At 39.9% G+C, this 20,399-nt stretch overlaps 1 protein-coding gene across 8 annotated transcripts in view; it reads right to left on the bottom strand.

Moving 5' to 3' along the window:
• The window catches only part of neo1b (neogenin 1b), a 118,057-nt gene that overhangs the window by 13,411 nt on the left and 84,247 nt on the right, over positions 1-20,399 (bottom strand). For 6 of the 8 annotated variants that reach the window (XM_058407440.1, XM_058407434.1, XM_058407435.1 and 3 more), the window contains 8 exons: positions 18,593-18,729; positions 15,258-15,412; positions 14,780-14,900; positions 3,242-3,461; positions 2,867-3,021; positions 2,314-2,462; positions 1,429-1,567; positions 494-543 (listed from right to left, as the gene is read on the bottom strand). In XM_058407440.1, coding sequence (XP_058263423.1) covers positions 494-543; positions 1,429-1,567; positions 2,314-2,462; positions 2,867-3,021; positions 3,242-3,461; positions 14,780-14,900; positions 15,258-15,412; positions 18,593-18,729 — 1,126 coding nt within the window. The remainder of the gene's footprint in view (positions 1-493; positions 544-1,428; positions 1,568-2,313; positions 2,463-2,866; positions 3,022-3,241; positions 3,462-14,779; positions 14,901-15,257; positions 15,413-18,592; positions 18,730-20,399) is intronic. The other 2 variants (XM_058407437.1, XM_058407439.1) reach the window with 1 other exon arrangement.

Here is a 20,399-nt window from a genome sequence, read left to right as displayed (position 1 = left end):
ATGTTCTGGATGGATGGATACTAATAGATGATGCAAAGTATTTTCCTGAATTCAACTCTTCTTACAAGATTTCTTGAAAACTTATGCTCTGCTCTGCTCAGCTTTTTAATGAGAACAGAATAATGTACTCCAGTGCACATTTCAGGAGACACCTGCTGTCTGTATCTATGTTTAGACACAAAGAAATCTGAAGCAAATATTTTACCTGCCTTGAGCTTGCTTAAAGATGCTGGTGCATATTAACGAGCGAGTTTAGCTTAGATTTCTTAGCGGGAGAAAATCAGCAAGCTCTCAGATCTGTGTGAAGAGCCTCACACAGAAATGAATCAACAACTGACTGCCCTGTGAAGACGAGATGTTCGCTAGACCGTCTCAACATATTAGACAGAGTCAGAATGAGGAAATGCCAAGTATACTGTCACAAGACAAAAACAATTCACAAAGAATAAAGGATTTAATTTTTCAGTTTGTTAAATGACAAGCATAGACTTACCCTCGAGTTCTGCACTTCAAGAGAGACGTTTTGAGGTGCGGCGCCTGGAACTGCAACAACAAATAACACTGTTAGCTTCACTACTATAATAAACTATATTATACTAAATAATAATTAATAAATAAATAAATAAATAAATAAATAAATAAATAAATAAATAAATAAATAAATAAATTTAAAAAAATAATAAATAATAATGTAAAATATAATATTATAATTAACCATAATCATCACTGTATTAATTTGTCTCCACAGGAAGAATCTGGATTAACAAAAAAAAAAGAAAAAGAAGAAAAAAAAAGCCAGATTGACCACAGTGCATGTTATTCAAAAACCTTTGATTTGGATTATATCTGGGATTCCACTGTGCTTTTTTAATCACACTCAAGCACTGTGTTGCCTGATGAGATATGAAGATATGAACATGCACTGCTGGAGTGAAATCACAGCTCCTGGGTGTGTGTTTTTGGAACAAGAGAAAAGAAAATGTGAAAGCAAGACTTAGTGTATGTGAGCTTAATTTCCTTCATTTGCTCTCAAATTTTAATATTCTTAGTCCCACCACCACCATTCCTTTCATAGCTGTACTACATACACCACCTGCCACACTCTTCCTGTCTTCCCTAAGGTTCTGTAGTGACAACACTCATCTGCCTCTTCACCCCAGAGCTATAAGAAAAAGCTCAGAAATCAGTAAGCAGGTTAGAGTTGTGTGTTGTGAAATAGGCCAAATCAAATGAAACCCTTCCTACGGTTAGTTAAAACATGTAACATGGTCTTGCTTAGAAATGCCAAGCTTGATTGTGTGAGTATAATACTGAATGCTACACTAACACAATAACAGCTACTGCAGAGAACTTTATTCAAGATATATTAAGGTAAGAGAGTTTTTGCTGCAGGAGTGTGTGCATTATCAAACAGTATAATGAAGATACCATCAGAAAGGGTGTGGACCGTCAGGTCGTCAGTAGACACTCCAGGTCCATGCTTGTTGTAAGCCACGACTCTGAAACTGTATTCTGTGAACTTCTTCAGTCCCATCATTGTGTAAGACAAACTGACAACATCTATGTCCTGAGAGAGAAAATAAACATACCAAAAAAAAAAAAGAGAGAGAGAAAATACACACAAAGATATTTACAAACACACACACACAGAGATAGACACACACACACAGATGGACACACACGTACAAATGCACAAAAACACACACAGAGACAGAAAAACAGACATGAACACACACATGCTAACACATACACATAGACATACATACACACAAACAGACATGCAGACAGACGACACACACACAGGTTCTCAAAAATTCTCAAAGTTTAAACCAAGACAATTCCAATTCGCCTACTTACACTATACTCTAAAACTATGGATTTTTTTGTTTGTGATGAGAAACTACAAACTGTAGCTAAAGAGTATGCATGTACTGGGACACACTAATATGTCATGAAAATGGTAGAGAACGTTGTTGTCTAGTTAAACACACTGTCACTGTAACCAAATTCTCAGTGCTTTTCAGCTTTTGTTCATACGTTATTCTTTATAACATTAATACTATTTCATTTCATTTACCATCTCCTTTGATTTTTTTTCCCAACATTTTTGCAGGATTAATTCAGCGTGACAAAACTCCTCCTCCTTCATGCAAGGAGTTACCCTGTACCTTTTGGACAGTCATTTCAACATACTGCCATTTGGGATGCAGTAATAATTCTGATCTCAGACACTACTGAGGTCGGCTAATGAGGTATGAGAATTGAGACTCTTGTCACGTCTAATCACAGCTTCCTTGGACCTTGTTTTCTCACCTGTTCCACGTCCTTTCCTTTCTCGGTGTAGTAGAGTTTGTAGGTCTGGATATCCCCGTTCCCTGTGAGCGGTCTCTCCCAGGTCAAAGTGACAGTAGTGGGTGTGATGGACACAGCCTGCAGTTTGGGGGCAGGTCCTGGTACTTGCACTGGAAACCATGAATAAAGAAGCATGCTTTATTCCAAAATATGTGTATCTATGTTCTTATGTATTCTGGAGTATCTTTAAAGATAAGTTATTGAAATGTCGTTTTTTATATCATAATGAAAAAAACTTGTTGAACACACAGTCCAGCCAAAGCCTTGCCAAATCTGACAGCTTGAATAGAAAAAGCTTCAGTTTGAAAGGCAGCAAAACCCCTGCATTCGCTCAATTCAGTGTTGGTGTGCTGGTCAGCTTGTTTTGTGTAAACTTGGACTCAGTACACAAAGGACCAGTTTGGCTCCGGAGAGAAGGGGCAGAACATCAGGAAGGAGTCATGGCCAATTTTCTCCTCTTTGCGGTGAAGGTTATAAGGCAGAGTGTGTGTGGCTGTGTGTGCATGTGGCTTACCTTCAGGCTGGGTGGCCACTGTAAGAGGAGCAGAGCTTTCACCCAGGCCATTTCTGTTGGACGCCACCACCCTGAATGTGTACTTAGTGTCAGGGACGAGGTTGTCGATGGTGACCTGCAGTTCTCCTGGAGCTGTGGTGTTCTCAACCCGCTCCCTGTCGAGAGAGAAAGAGAGAGGGGGAGAGAGAGCAAGAGAGAGAGAGAGAGAGAGAGAGAGCATAAGGGGGATACAGTTCTGAGCTCTCGCTACTGAAATAAAGATGCTATGTTGCCATGTGCTGACTTATCAAAGCTTTAAACTGCATAGCTGAGTATTTACCACACAAGATGATTCCCTAGCCTCTACCATGTCTTGCAGCAGTGTGGGTTTCTTACCTACTGGATCCATCGAGGCTGTAGAAGACAGAGTAGGTGAGGTTGTCTCCGTGCGGCTCAACCGGAAGCCTCCAAGTGAGTTTGATGAAGCGAGTAGACACGAGCGAAGCCACAAGGTCACGCGGTGGCGATGGGACGGAGTCTGAACGCTCCCCGGAGTCTACATGGTCAGTAGTGGCACTGGTCAGTGAGGGGACAGGAGATGTGGGGAGGGCAACGTCTTGGGTACACGAAGGGAGAAGGGACGACATCACGGGGGACGGTGGAGGGAGACAGGGAGGGTAAATAATAGATACACAGGTGGGGACAGAGGAAAGGAGGGCAAGAAAAATAGGGGGGAAAAAAGAACTTAAAATTGACACACACACAAAACCACAAAACCACAAACAGTCCACTATAAGAGACAAATGAAAAACTACAAATTGAAAATGAAGTGAGAGTGCAAGAGATGGAGCTGATATAAGAGGCTGTTATGCAGTAGACCTGCATGCACAAAGCCCACAATAACCAAACAACAAACAAATACCGCACTGACTGATGAGAAGAAGCATCTTATATCAGCACAAAGCAAAAAAAAAGTTCATTTGCTGTTGACGTTAAAGTGTTTCTTGACAAAATATTTTTTTCCATTTCCTATTTTCATAAAAGCATTGTGTCTAAGAGGTGAGAATTTCTACAGTAATCACAAAATTATAATTGTGCTGTACATAATACAAAAAACAAATCCAGACTGCTTCCTCCCTCTTCCTTTAGCCATGGTTTATGACTCAAGTCGAGCTGTCCATACCGCTCGCAATAGCAGCAGTCACATCCAGGCAGCCCAGGAACCCTTAGACAGAGATGAGCACTCTTCTTGCTGAATACTGACTAGCTCATTTTCTCTCCTGGAGGCCCAGCAGACTGGAAAACGACCCGTGGTGAATACTCAAGGCAATTCATTATGTTCATTTGGAGTGGGATGGGCAAGAGACAAAGTCAGTCAGGCAGACAAGAGCATCTCATAGCAAAACTCAAAGCAGTAACCGTGAGCACAGAGGAAGTGTAGATGTGGGTAATTTTAGAATAATAATAATAAAAAAAAACCCTGAATTGCAACAATTATGTGAGAAGAGTGGAATAAGCCAAAAAAAAAAAAATTAAACTCAAGCCAAAGCCTAGTGTTGAATGCTAAAAGCCAACTCTATGATATCCTACAGAAACCCCAAGCAGGAGCGTGTGTGTTGGGGATTACCCTTTGTATAGGCTATGTATTCACCCACTGCATGAATGAATGTTGGCGCTAAAGCAGGGAGAGCGACAGCTACGAGAAGTGGCTGCCAGCCTGGAGCGCCTGGCAACGAGATGCCCATCTAACGCCAGCTGGAGGCTGTCACATGCGAGGACCACGGCGCAGAACTCCTTTCCTCTCCTAGCATGATAGGCCATTAAGAGCAGTCTTTAATCTAGCTACACTGCAATCTTAACAGCAGACCCAAACTGTGTAAGACAATTGTCCGTCCACAACGTGCTGGATGGGCATGCAAATTCCAAAAGGTGAGAAATCTGTTGACCAAAGTGCTTCACAAAGTGAGCTATACGGATCCACAGGATTTGCTTGGTAAATATGAAACCTGGATGTATTTATAAGCTCAATAACAATTTCACATTCCATATTTGAGCCAAGAGTCAATTCTACTAATAGTTCAATGGTTTATGAAGTTAAAGTGCAAAAGTTTGCATACCCTTACTTCAAAAATGATCAAATCACCAAGAAATCTAATGCTAATTATTTCCCCTACTAGTCTCTTTAGCCTAAAAACAAGGTAACATTACTACAGTTTGCAGAACAGAGAACAGAGGTTTCCTACATGAACCGGACAAGTCTAATCCTACGTCATTAAAAGCAATTTATGCATGAAACCGCCATGGTTACCCCTGTATACCAGTACACTGGTGTGTCTACCAGTACATTCTGGTATGGAAATCGCCTTATTGGACATTTTCACTCAGTATAAACACTGCAAGTCTGATATAAAATGTCTGCTTTCATTGTGAGAAGTTTTTCCCTCTGTTGGGGACCCTTACACAGAATTGTAGTGGCTGGAGAAAACCCCTTCAAATTTTGGATGCTTATGAAGCATCTCAGAGAGCAGAAATGGGTTATAAATATTTGTGTGAAAGAAAACATACTGTTTTTTATAAACATCTATGAATATATATAGCTCCTACTAGGCTAGTTATCCCTGATATACTTATGAAAAACTACAAATTCTTAAAGTGTCTACTTTTATAAAAGCCATTAATCATCAATGTGGGCACAACCAAAACAGGCAGAAATGTAGTTTTGGTCTTTCGTAAAAAATAAGATGAAAAAAATAAATAAAATGTATTATTTATTACAATTTTAAAAAAGGCTAATTAAAAAGTTTATTACGTTTTGATCTTGTTCGATTATTGTAGTGATAGATGTGGGCTTGATTAAATTATGTTGGTTATGTATGATGTGATGTGATGATCAATATTGTATGCTGGTGACTGAATGCTGATATTCACTGTACAGGATATGCAGCATATAAGCTTTTTTCTGTGGGTTGAATGGTTAAAGAGAGCATGGTAATAAAAGCATACATACTGTAAGTACATAAACATAAAACATTAATATAAAAAATAAAAAAGAGGGATTCTGAATGTAAAAAAAGTGGGTTTCTACTTGCTTAAACCTAGGTATTTTATTATGTCTTCTTTTTGCAGTTGTCTCTGGCAGGATTTTATCTCCTGTCTTTGGAGTCTCCAAGTCTAGGTTTCTTACTTTTTTAAAATTATGGATTTCACTTTTGGTAATGGCATTTCTATTGTTATCTCTGTTTGGCATCTGTTTATACACTACTCCAGCTTTGTAAAAGGTCAAGTCTAGTCCAAAAAAAGTTCCAAAAACCATGAAATGATATGTTTTGCATATAAACTGTAACATACATTTTTCATTCTCGTCCAGTAACCCTAACCTTGACACGCAAATGTTTGTTTAAATTAGATCAATAACTGAGCTAAGAGAAAAAGCAGACCGTACTGTATACCAAAACAGACTGAGCCACCCCAAAGCCACATTTCCTCTCATCCCACAAAAAGCTAAAAAACCTAACCACCCATATTATCCACCTAGTGTGCACATACCCAATAGGTCAAGGTCACGGTTTCCCAGCATGTATCTTTCACCAAACACGTCATGGATCAGCATGGGAAAGACAACAGGCCACAGAGGACAAAGACAAAAATAACGCTAACACAGCAGGTCTTCCCACGTCACCTTGCTACATGCTGTTTAATATTAGAAGCTCTATTTATTAATGGCCCTATGAGGCAGCTGGGTGCACAGGATGGAGGTGGGTACACACCCGAATGATAATGCATTCACAATATCTGTACACAGTTTTCTCCACAGGGCAGCCACTGCTGTGGAGCATTAACCTTGTTCTTTAAAGAGAAAATCTACATTCAGGAAATAAGTACACAGGGGGAGTACTCTGCTATTATACTTAAATGTTATTAGACATGGGCAAAAACTAATAACAGGGGAAAAAAGCACTAACATGCAATGAGGAAAGTGCTCCAAGCATACACATGCATATTTCTAAAAGATCATGAAATCACTGGAAACAACATGCTTAAAAGCTTGTCCTATAAGCTTACGGGACTTATGGAACTTCAGATGTTTTACACACTAAAGTGAAGTCTAAAGAAAGTGGTCTGCAGTCTGGGGCGAATACAAACAGGACACCTGGGAACTGCACAGTCAGTGCTGCATCTTCCCATCAGCCATAAACCTGTCTGACAGGTGACCTCTACAAAAGAGCTTCAAGGTCTCGATAGAGCACTACAAATAGCACTAACAGAACAGCTCAGTGATCTGTAACAAGAAACCATACATTGAAGACCTTCCATTGCAAAAAAAAAAGGCTGATGGAAAAAATAACAAAAATATCACTTGACAGAAATAATCAATGCAATTACACAAAAGATTCTAGATGAGAAACTGGTCTTGAGAACACAACTTGGTCTCTCCTCATTTTGTCTTAAACTATTTACAAATACATTCTTTCAATTATTGACATGCTTAGGGAAATCACCTAAAAGGCCAACTTTCTAAAACTAGATTTTATAGAACTTATTTAATTTATTAACTAAATGCTTACTAAATTTTTCGAACGTTTTCTGCCTTGTTTGCTCTGTTGTTAGATTAGATGTTTACTGGTGTACAGGTTCTGTCTCAAAACTCTGCCAAGTTTAATTTTCTCAACCATTTTACAAGTTGTATTGCTAACTAATGTGTACATGAAGTGAAGTGGGCAAGCTGAAAAATCTAGCTTCGAAGAATAGCTACCAGCTAGTAAAGATGGTTAAACCAGGTCACAACTTATTTTGGCATCTGGTAACTGCAAAGCCCAAGCATTTAGGTTATCTAGCCAATTTTATCAGCAGTAGTGTTGAAAAAACAAATAGTCTAATAATTTGTAGTGGGCTCCTAACTTGTAAAACATCTAAAACCCTTGTCCAAGTATTGGTTGGTATAGATCATAAACTGGTCTTGTTATTGGTTGGTATGGGGTTTGGTCTGAGTATTGGTCTTTATATTAGTTGGTTTGGGTCTTAGTCAGTGTGGATCTTGGTTTGTCTTGTCATTTAAATGCCATTGTACTTGGTCTTGTTTAGGTTGGTATGAGTCTTGGCATTGGCAGGTTCTGGTCTTTAGGTTGGTAAGGGTTGTGGTCTTGTTTTGGGTCTTACTCTTGTCTTGGCACTGGTTTGTTTGAGTCATTCAATTACATTTTATTTGTACAGCACTTAACAGTGGACATTATCTCAAAGCATCTTTACAAAAATCATGGTCTTGGTTTTGGTTGGTCTTGGTCTTATTTGCTTTAAGTCTTGTTTTAGTCTCAGCAATAATAATACTGTCTCAACCTTTACAACAGAGGAATTAGCCAAGTTAGACAAGGTCTGTATAGTCTGAATGATATGAATAATCCTTATCGTAAACCTGTTATAAACAGATCTGATATTGTTTTCTATGGTGCCACACCTGGATGTCAGAGATTACACATCATTATAAATCAGACCCAAAATATTTTGGATCACTAAAGAATAAGAAGACACATTCAGGAAAACTATCATTATGAGTATTATAGTTAGGAGCGTGCCTGACAGGATGTTTGCATAACCTAAAAAACACAGGGGGTCTTATCACAGGAAAGGGAGGTGTGGATAGAATATCTCCACTCCTCTGGGAAACACATTAATGGCTTAATTAGATACTGAAAGCAGACTGATGACAGAAATATAGCTATTAATAGCAGTTCACCATCATCAGGGTAGGTAAAATGTAACTCACACTCAAAACCAGGGATTGTACATTTTTGGGGTTTAAAAAATGCTGGAGAATAAAACAGACATTAAACTACAACCTTTATATGTCACTGTAAAGCAGATGCTGCTTTGCATTTTGTCCATGCTGAAAAATCCAAAGCAGAGCTTATCAAATGTAGCCAAGCAATCATTAGTTTATGTAAACACTTTCACTGAGTCTCCCTCCCTCTTTCCCTTTCTCTCAAATCCTGCACCGTCCAGGACAGCTCATCAGCAGCAATTCTCTGTCTGATTGCTCATTGATGAAGTAGCAGCCTGCAGAATTGCTACCTCTGTAAGACAAGAAGAGATTTGACAAGAACAGGCTTTTACCTGTAATCATCAGGGTGACCAGAGTAGAGTGAGAGATTTGAAAAGGAGAGATAAAGAGAAAGCGAGAGAGAGAGAGAGAGAGAGAGAGAGAGAGAGCAGTCTCAGCAGGGGTAGCTGGTATAAATAGACCACCAGGGCTAAGCATTTTTTTTTTTTTAAAAAGACATTATAAGGTTTGATTTCTGGCATCTACATCACATTATTTGCAATTAACAACTGCACCATCAGTGCTCTTAAGAAAAACACACAAAACGCTAGGAAGAAGTGATGTTGGGGCAGATGACAAGTGACATACATTTGAACTCCATTTGTGCTGTTATTTTACAGCCTGTGCCGCCAACACATTCTTAACCGTTCATCAGCAGTGGCTGAGAAGTCATGGATGTAATGAACGGGAATGAGGTCGATTATTTACTCTGTCATTCTTCTTAGGTTTTATTTGGTTTGAAGAAATAAAACTCCAAAAGTAAGTGAATAAATCATGTGTATGCTGAGGAATAGGACACATCAGAGAATCAAAGGCAGCTTTGAGCAGTTTTTTAAAGCTGTTAGATTAGTTACGTTTCTCATTTCCATACTTATATACATTTATTCACAAGTAATCTGACATACACAACATATTCCACTGAAATACTCTGAAATCTGAAATATGGAAAAAAGCTACTACACTCCGAATGTGGTTAATGGGTTTGGTCTTGTCTTGATACTGATTGGTAAGGGCTGTGGTGTTCATATTTGTTGGTATATGTCTTGATCTTGTCTTAGAATTGGGTAATATGGGCTGTGGTCTTGGTATTTGTTGGTATGGGTCTTGGTGTTGTCTATATTATTGGTTGGTATGGGCTGTGGTCTAGGTACTGGTTAATATGGGTCTTGGTGTAGTCTTAGTGTTAGTTAGTATGAGCTAGGTCTTGGTACTGTGGTTGGTACTGTGGCTGTGGTTTTGGTATTGGTTGGTATGGGTCTTACTGTTTTTTTTATTGTTTTATTTTTGGTTGGTATAGGTTGTGGTCTTGGATTGGTTGGTATTGGTTGTGGTGTTAGTATTGGTTAGCATAGGTCTTGGTATCGTCTTAGTATTGGTTAGTATGAGATGCTGGTTGGTATGGGTCTTTATAATAATTACTATCTGGGCTGAGGAGTTAATATTGGTTAGCATGGGTCTTGGTGTCTTGGTCTGGTCTGAGGTCTTGGTAGTCTGCCCCTTTTTTTTATTAACATTTGTTAGTACAGGTCTTTGTTGTTATGGGTCTTGGTTTGTCTTAGTTTTGGTTAGTATAGGCAGTGGTCTTGGTACATCTTGTTAGTTATATCTTGGTTGTACACTAGAGAAACCTTTTAGGACCTTCTTCAATGAAACACTCTCTTTAGGACCAGCTCTGAAAAGCTACTACACTCTGAAGGAGAAGTGACGACTCTCATATCACTCAGGTTCCTCCTTTAATCTTGTTTTGTAAAAACTCATGCAGAGAGTGAAAGGTTTGGTGTTATTCAGTTGTTCAGCACACCTCTCCATATAGCGACATTAATATCTCTCCAGTCTGCTTACCATATGCCAGAGGAGTACACCCAATGAATACAAACTCTACAATGACTAGGATGACTAAGACTCAGATGTGTGTGTGTGAGAGTGTGTGTGCACTCCCTCTATATTCTCCCAGTGATTTGATGGATCACCAACACTAAAACATTGAAGCAAATACTATCAACAACAAAAAGATCCTATTAGGCATTATCACCTTGTCAAGCACTGAGATGCAGATTTATAGTCTGTTATTCACTCTCACAGACAGGAGTGTAAGAGGTGCTAATATATAGCTCAGTAGTGTAAATGAGACACAACACATAGTGCTAATTAATGAGAGAATTTTAATTGGAGATTAGTAGTAGAGCCACTAAGGACTGCACTGTATCTCTATATCTCTGCCTAGATCCTCCCAGTGTAACATCTAGGAACACGCAAACAGCATGTAGCAGACTTCACACACACAACAATCGATGCAGTGACACTCACACCTCCCGTGTGCTGTACGAGTGTGAGAACATGTGCTTGTGCTGTGACTGCAAAAGATGCGTGCGACAGTGTGTGCCTGTGTCGAGTGACAATAACAAGGAGAGAGCAGGAGAGACAGCAAGCAGCAGAGAGCGTGAGTGTGTCAGAGAAGGAGAGCGAGCAGAAAGTACGGCAGGAGAGTGGGTGTGTGTGAGTGGCGATGACCGTCTCTTCTGTGATCTCCAATGCATGAAAAAGGAAGTGTGTGCCTGCATGCAAATTTGCCTGTGACATATCCTTCCACAAGAAACTGCACAAGCACAAGAAACTGCAAACAGGCATAAAACTCCAGGACTATTATCAAACCCCCTCCAGTAAACCACAGACACACACACACACATATATATATATATATATATATATATATATATATATATATATATATATATATATATATATATATATATATATATATACACACATTTGTGCATGTGTACATATGTGTGTTCATGCATGCATGTGTATGTGCTTGCACTTGCATGTATATATATATATACATGCACACACACACATGCAAGCACATACACATGCATGCATGAACACACATACACTATATTGCCAAAAGTATTCGCTCACCCATCCAAATAATCAGAATCAGGTGTTCCAATCACTTCCATGGCCACAGGTGTATAAAATCAAGCACCTAGGCATGCAGACTGTTTTTACAAACTTTTGTGAAAGAATGGGTCGCTCTCAGGAGCTCAGTGAATTCCAGCGTGGAACTGTGATAGGATGCCACCTGTGCAACAAATCCAGTCGTGAAATTTCCTCGCTCCTAAATATTCCACAGTCAACTGTCAGCTGTATTATAAGAACGTGGAAGTGTTTGGGAACGACAGCAACTCAGCCACGAAGTGGTAGGCCACGTAAACTGACGGAGCGGGGTCAGCAGATGCTGAGGCGCATAGTGCAAAGAGGTCGCCAACTTTCTGCAGAGTCAATCGCTACAGACCTCCAAACTTCATGTGGCCTTCAGATTAGCTCAAGAACAGTGCGCAGAGAGCTTCATGGAATGGGTTTCCATGGCCGAGCAGCTGCATCCAAGCCATACATCACCAAGTGCAATGCAAAGCGTCGGATGCAGTGGTGTAAAGCACGCCGCCACTGGACTCTAGAGCAGTGGAGACGCGTTCTCTGGAGTGACGAATCGCGCTTCTCCATCTGGCAATCTGATGGACGAGTCTGGGTTTGGCGGTTGCCAGGAGAACGGTACTTGTCTGACTGCATTGTGCCAAGTGTAAAGTTTGGTGGAGGGGGGATTATGGTGTGGGGTTGTTTTTCAGGAGCTGGGCTTGGCCCCTTAGTTCCAGTGAAAGGAACTCTGAATGCTTCAGCATACCAAGACATTTTGGACAATTCCATGCTCCCAACTTTGTTGGAACAGTTTGGAACTGGCCCCTTCCTCTTCCAACATGACTGTGCACCAGTGCACCAAGCAAGGTCCATAAAGACATGGATGACAGAGTCTGGTGTGGATGAACTTGACTGGCCTGCACAGAGTCCTGACCTCAACCTGATAGAACACCTTTGGGATGAATTAGAACGGAGACTGAGAGCCAGGCCTTCTCGTCCAACATCAGTGTGTGACCTCACAAATGTGCTTCTGGAAGAATGGTCAAAAATTCCCATAAACACACTCCTAAACCTTGTGGACAGCCTTCCCAGAAGAGTTGAAGCTGTTATAGCTGCAAAGGGTGGACCGACGTCATATTGAACCCTATGGATTAGGAATGGGATGTCACTTAAGTTCATATGCGAGTCAAGGCAGGTGAGCGAATACTTTTGGCAATATAGAGTATGTACACATGCACAAATGCCCAGATGCACACATATAAACACACAAAAACACACATACATGCACGCACACACACACACAGTCAGCAATTATACAATTTGTATCCACCTCTTTTTCTGCATTTGTACTCACTCAGGCAACCATTACAAAAACATTTTACTGCCCTCTTAATCACAGTGACCAGTGGCTACACAGGTTGCACCATGTGAACAAGTTTGCGATGAAACAACTAAAGCAAATGACTGAAATGTACTTTCTGTGTTCAAAAAAAGTAAAGAAACTTAGTAAATATAATAAATGTAATGTGAGTCATGACTGCACTCACTTTCTCAGCAATGGTGCAATTATTTATCACATAAGACCAGAAACATTGCCATAGTTAATTATTTAACCAGCCATTAACATTTTTTGGTTCAACATCGGAAGGACAAACTGAACTCCCGGCACCTTAGCATGACTCTGGCATGACTCTTATATTGATACCATGTATTTTTGCTTAGGCTTTAAAAAAAATTAGATGGTTGTGTCAGGGAGGACCATCCAGTGTAAGATTTGTGCCAAAATTTGTGCCAAGTATACCAGATGATCCGCTGTGGCGACACCAAACAGGGAGGTGCCGAAAGAAGAACAACAGTATTTTTGCTCAGGGTATACAATTATGTTGGCATTTTAGTAATTTGCAGACATCCACAAGAGAAATGGAGCTACCATGGTTTGTGACAGTAATGAAGAAACAAAGTAAAGAATTTGATAAATATACACTATATGGCAAATTTGTGGACAACTAAACATGACACCCATATGTGGACCTTTTCCAAATTGCTGCCATAAAGTTAGAAGCACAGAAATGTCTAGAATGTCTTTGTATGTTGTAGCTCTGGGATTTCACTTCACTGGAACTAAGAGGCTCAAACAGGCATGACAATGCCCCTGTGCACAAATCAACCACTATGAAGACATGGTCTGTTAAGTTTGGAGTGGAAAAACTTGAGTTCCAATGTGACCACTTCACCTTTCTGGACCTGCCAGATCCATGGTTGGAGTCGTGTCGCTTAGAGGTGCTCACTGCTGCTGGGGATAGATCTGCATGAACAGCCTGTGACCCAGAAAACTGCTGTGGATCAGCCCAGCTTTCAGCATGAAGGAAGTCTATAATGAACTCAGAAACTACACTGACCTATTAGTTCCTCAGGAGCTCTTGGTTGCTATTTTAGAAAGGACATTATCAACATTGCATTATTTACTGTCCAGTGTCACCCAAATGAGGTTGGGTTTCCTTCTGAGCCTGGTTCCTCTCAAGGTTTCTTCCTCATATCATCACAGGGAGTTTTTCCTTGCCACCGTCAACTCAGGCTTGCTCATTTTTGATAAATGTTAGAGATAAACTTAACTTTATAATTTTAGGTTTCTGTACTTCTGTAAAGCTGCTTTGAGACAATGTCCATTGTTAAAAGCGCTATACAAATAAACTGAATTGAAAAGTGTCCTACACAGAGCCCTGACTTCAAATCCACTGAACCCCTTTATGATGATCTGGAACACTGCACTCCAAACCTCCTCATCCAACATCAGTGCCTGATCTCACTAAAGCTCTTCTAGCTGAATGAACACAAATCCCTACAGACACACACCAACATCTAGTGGAAAGCCTTCACAGAAGAGCAAAGAAGATGTCCATGGGTTGTATGTGAGTATACACTGAGTAATGTGTGTGATAGTCAGGTGTCCACACACTTTCGGCCATATAGTGTACATATTATTCCTTAAAAAACTGGTATGACAGAATTATGAATAAGAGACGTCCATTAGCATACGTTTGGAGAATACGTCCAAACTCGCTTCTAAGCATGATTTTAAGAAAGCATGATTCTTATTGAAACTCAGAATCATGCAGCTCTGCTTTCTAGCATCTAGAAGCCACATGACTTTAGTCAACAGCAAATGCCCTAATCAACCCGAGTGTGAGTGCAGTTCTTACTCAGGTCCAGGATGATGAGCTGGGCGCTGGCCTGGGTGTTGCCGACCTCGTTCTCAGCCACACACTGATAAAAACCCTCGTCAGACTTCACCAATCCCAGCACCTGCAAATCATGCTGATTCTTGGAGAGACACAGAAAAAACATTTATCATCATCACACTGGATGTTTGAGAAACAGGAAGCTGGCTTTCTGAGAGGAATTTGGATGTCAAAGTCAAGGTCATGCAGCTGATAATGATAATGATGCAAAAAGCACAGATGTTATGATACGAGCTAGAGATGTTGGATACAAGCTAATCAAGTGAATATTACGTCAGCATTATGGGCTAATATTTACTGCGGAAATAAAAAGAACCCAGTTCAGATTTTCTGTACAAAACAAAGAAATCCAAATCCTAATGCTGACATTCATCTATCCAGAAAGCCCGACTATTGAGACAGTCTTAGCTTTAGTATCAGAAGACTTCTTTTCACATACCACTATTTTAAAGTAGTCGCTAGGGATCACTGCATCTCCGTTCTTCACCCACTTCACCGTTGGGGCTGGGGAACCCACAACATCGCACTCAAAGATAATATCCATGGCCTCGTGAGCATACATGTTCGAGGGCTTCTTTATAAACCGAGGTGGAACTGGAAGATGAAGGAAATAAAGAGATGACTGCAAGGTAATTCATTGTTTCAAAAATACAGGCAAAAATCCAGTACAGTAAAAGAGATCATTAAGGTTTAAATCTGTTTCTCTCAGAATGGATTTGACAGCTTTTAATGATAGAAATAGGAGTGTAGGTAGGTTTGTATTGGCAGGCTAGATCTGCTACGGAGCTGCTGCTGCTGCTGAGCAAGTACGAAAACGTAAGAGACCGTAAGACAGGAGGATCCCCCCACAGTGGGTTTGCTCAGATCTGGGCACTGTGGACTCCATGACCGGTGAGATGGTCAGGCTAATAAATGATTACCTGAATATGGAATCGTATACACTAGGGTGTGGCACTGTTGTTGAGGGAACCAATCAGATCACAGATAGAGTTTCAGGGCTAAACTGGACATTTACTGAACATTTACTAAACAGGAAGTTTAGTAGCTTAGCTAGACAGTAAATAAAATATAGAAGTCAATAATAATATTAACAGTAATATTCCCTAGAGTGGACATCTTTTGAGCTCAGAGAGTGGCAGTATTATATTGAGTGTTGCTTTAAACCTGTTTACCAGTACACTAGTGTTCCATCCTGCTAGCAGAATGGAAATCAGACATTTTCAATCAGTATGAACAAATGAAGTACTTTATCGCCAAAAGTGTGATAGAACATTTAACAGACTGGACATTGTTGGCTTTCAGTGTGAGATGTTTTAACCTCTATGGAATTTTAGTGTTTGAAATGTTAAAATTTTAGCTGCTTATGAGCAAGCATCTCAGAAAGCAGAAAGGGATTTGATATCACCATTTACTTTGAAGATAGAAACATTTGTGTGGAATAAAACAAACCATTTTTGAACTTTTCTATGAATACATTGCCCCATTAGGCCTGAGAAAAGCAGAAATACTTATGAAACCCTACATGAAACACTACAAATTCTTAAATGGTTGAGTGTCTACTTTCATATGAGCCAATAACCACCACTGTGGAGTGTATAGCATGACAAAGAAATTCAAGGCCCCACAAAAAAGGCACAAATTTCTTTTTTTATGGCTTTGGTTAAAGAAATTAAAAACGACGTGTCAGAAATGGTTCCTGCAGCAGCATATCTCTGGATCTCTGCCTTGGCCTGAACTCTGCCCCATCACTGGCCTTTTGCCTCATACGTGAATATGTGCACTCAGATGCCTCGAAGGGACTGCCAGTGTGCTGTAGAGCTTGACAATGAGAAATGATGCAATCTGATCCTTGTTGATAGTGGAGCTGGAGGGCAGTGAGGTACAGAGGGTGGTATTGAGGGTCACTTTGATGTTTAGGTGCATTTCACTACAGAGAAGTGGCAGTGCCAAGCTGCTCCTCAAAAAACAGATCCAAAAACAGCTCAGTGTTAAGCCTCGGCTCGGCGTGCACCATGTCTAGCAGGCAGATTTGGAAATCCGTATTAAGAAATACTAAGGGTATTTAATTCTCCCTCTGATCTGGCAAATTAGTCTCTTAAAAGGAAAAACCCATTCATATGAATGATGGTTTGGAACTGACCTCTTCTGACTTCATTTGCTGCAGAGAGTAAATGTTAATAACATCCGAAGATCAGAGCACAGAGAAACCCGGTGCCAAAAAACTAAAATGCTGCAAAGTGGAAGAAAAAAAAAAGATTTACTTGCTCATATTAAGCAGAGCTAAAAATACTGAACGTTTTCCGATGAATAATACATTTACATTTGCGACTGTATTGCTTAAGCGCATGGGCAGCTTGTGGAACATAATGTTCATAAATATACTGTAGAAAGCAAATAATACAAACACAGTTTAACCCTGTACTGCACAATACTACACAAAACTACACAATATACTGCTGTTAAAATGGAAGAATCAGAGATCTGGGTCCTGGCTTAAAATTTCTAAATAATTAAGAGCCCATTAATTATTTGTATAATAATAAGAACAATCTCGCAGTTATGGCCTCTGGGTTATGTTTATAGTGCAGGTCTACATTTGGTTGATTTCATTTACAAGAAAACACGCAGTTTCAAAATAAAATTTCATTTAACTTCTATTCTATGAGCAAATCCAGGGATTCTTTAACAATCCAGAAAGACAGTGATTGTGTAACACAGTATATAATTCTCTCAATTAGTAGAGTATAATATAATATAATCACATGGTTATTCAAAAATCATGTTTTTCCCACACAGGTATGGTCTGTCCATCATTCCAAACATCTACCTTGGGCAGGGTTTTTGTGATTGAGGCAGAAAACAAAAACCTTTCACTCAGCACTCAAATCACATCTGCTGCCTCTCCTGGGCACTCAGCTTCCGCAGCACAGAGACAAACAGATCCACATGTACCGAAATTCACTATAATGGAATGACTAAAAAAAAATCCCTCGGAAATATAAAAGCGCAGGAAAATATCACCAGAAGCAAGTCCTGGGAGACCTACATCCTATTTTTGAAGGTGTCAGCAATAGAGGTCGCAGAAAAGGTGAAAAAACATCCACACCTACAGTCAGGGAGGTGACAGATAAGCTCCAGTGGCTAACACACACACACACACACACACACATATACACACACACCCCTACAGTCAGGAAGGTGACAGATGGGCTCCAGTGGCCTACACACACACACGACATTTCTTGTCCATGCTTTTTTCACTTTTGATTCGATCACATAAAGCCTGTTGCTATCCCTAATTGCATTAAGAGGGAAATATAAAGAAAAAGGTGAATCACAAATTGTCCTTTTATATTTCTGAGTCCTGCAATTAAACTTTAGATCGTATAAGCAGGTCAACACTCAGAAACATGAGAGACATGGATCAAAGCCAGAGCCACTCCAATTTATAGTGACCAAAACGCACTGTCCCTCATATACTCCGCCTCCTGCATTTTATTCTCTGCAGCATATAATCAGACTGGCTTACATTTCCTGAGAACTACACACAAAATCCTCAAATCCTATTAAAAAAACAAAAACAAAATTTAGCCTTAAAATTTAAGGCTTTTGTTAGTAAACAGGAAGCACAAAAATGACTCTTGTATCCAAGAGTAATCTTAAAGTACCAAAAATACAGACTAAGCATACTATGCCTGAGATTATTCCAGACACATGATTAACATCCCATTGGTAAGTGAGCACTGTACATCAGTTTCTGGGTTAGATTCCCACCTTGCACATTAAGCTCTGCTTGGGTTTCGATGGTCTCATTGCCGTTGTCTGCCTGGCAGCTGTAGGTACCAGCATCATCCTCAGTCAGATTGACAATCTGCAGGCTGCCTCCACCAATCACAGCAAACCTTTCATCACTGTAAAGAAAAATGGGGCAAAATGTTATTAGACACTGGGGCATGAACATTCATTCATTCATCTTCAATAACAGCTTTATCCTCTTCACGGTCACCATAGCCACGCAGCCTGTCCTGAAAACACTGGCTATAAGGTAGGAATACACCATTATATGAACCATCTACACTCTCATTCATGCACTCATGAGCAGCTGGGGCTAATAAGTGTAGCTGATGCACAGAATCTGGAGATCCTTTAGAAAACCAATCCAGTGAAATGGACACTGGGAGAAAACACGTTCATTTACTTAAAACCTTTATTACATGCGTAACGGTTGTTGAACAATCATTATTAGACACTTATTAGATGCATATTATGTCTTCTCTTAGAGGCCATACTGGATATTTATAGATATGTATATATAGTTACTTTTTTCTCCAAACATACAATCATTCATTAAAAGCCCACTCCAAAAACCATGGGCATTAGTATAGAGTTGGTCACCATTTTGCTGTTATAATAGTCTCCACTCTCCTGCTGAGGATTTCAGACCATAGCTATGGACAATTAGGATTTTAGCCATAAGAGCACAAGAGGTTGGGAACTGATGTCCAGCAAGAAGGCAAGTGCATGTTCCAGCTTATTCCAAATGTGTTTAGCGTAGTTGAGGCCAGGGTTCTGTGCAGAACACTCTAGTTCTTTCATACCAACCTTACAGACCAGGGACCATAGACTTTATGGACCTCACTTTGTAGTTATGGACACTGTCATAGATAGGTCAACTTTGCAAATGAAACAAGTATTAGTTATTGAGGACAGGCTAGGGAAAGCAGGGCATGTTATTGGGAAGAGAGTTCTGGAGTGCTATGGAGTTTAGATGGGGGAACAGTCTAGTCCGTGTAGACTTTACACTGCAGGTGGAAAAGTAAAGATGATCAGAAAGTTTAAAAGGTGACACTGAAATACTAAGGTTTAAGTAATGAAGCAAAGAATTTTAAAGAGAATGTGTGATTTCATGAAAAGTCAATAAGGAATGTGAAGTAAATGTGTATATAGTGCTGAAATTTGATTAGAAGTGAATCAGTAATATTTTAAACCATCTGAAATTTAAATGACTTCAAACTGAACCCAGCAGAAGAGTAAATGAAAGACTATGTGAAGGATTTAGAAGTGGACTTGTTGAACTTTAAGTCCATTCAAATCTTAATTTCCAGCAGGCACAATCAGAAATACGCTATCAGCTTGGCAGTAAGGTTCTAAATGCAAAATATTAAAGAAAAAAAGGGACCAAGAACTGATCCATGATGAAGCCCATATGTACCAGGGGATATTGTCAGATAAGAATTGAACCAGTTCACAGTGTAGTACGGATGGAGCTGGTCTTCAGAAACTTTATACAGTATAGAGTGGCATTAATGACAAAAGCTGTAACAATACAAGAAACAAATCATTCTAGGATTGGCTCAGAGCTATAGAACAACCAGGAACCATACTGGAACCATACCATGTTTGACTCACACCTCCTGCTCCTGACTCTATCCTGTGTGCATAAAGTTTGCATGTTCCCCTCTGCTTCAGGAGTTTCCTCTGGGTATTCTGGTTTCCTCCTCCAGTCAAAGACATGCAGTGTAAGCTGTTCGATATCTCTAAATTCTCCAAAGTGTGTGTGTGTGTGTGTGTGTGTGTATTT

This window comes from Hemibagrus wyckioides, linkage group LG14, assembly GCF_019097595.1.
Source record: "Hemibagrus wyckioides isolate EC202008001 linkage group LG14, SWU_Hwy_1.0, whole genome shotgun sequence".
Taxonomy (NCBI): Eukaryota; Metazoa; Chordata; class Actinopteri; order Siluriformes; family Bagridae; genus Hemibagrus; species Hemibagrus wyckioides.
This window is presented reverse-complemented; position numbering and strand designations above follow the sequence as displayed.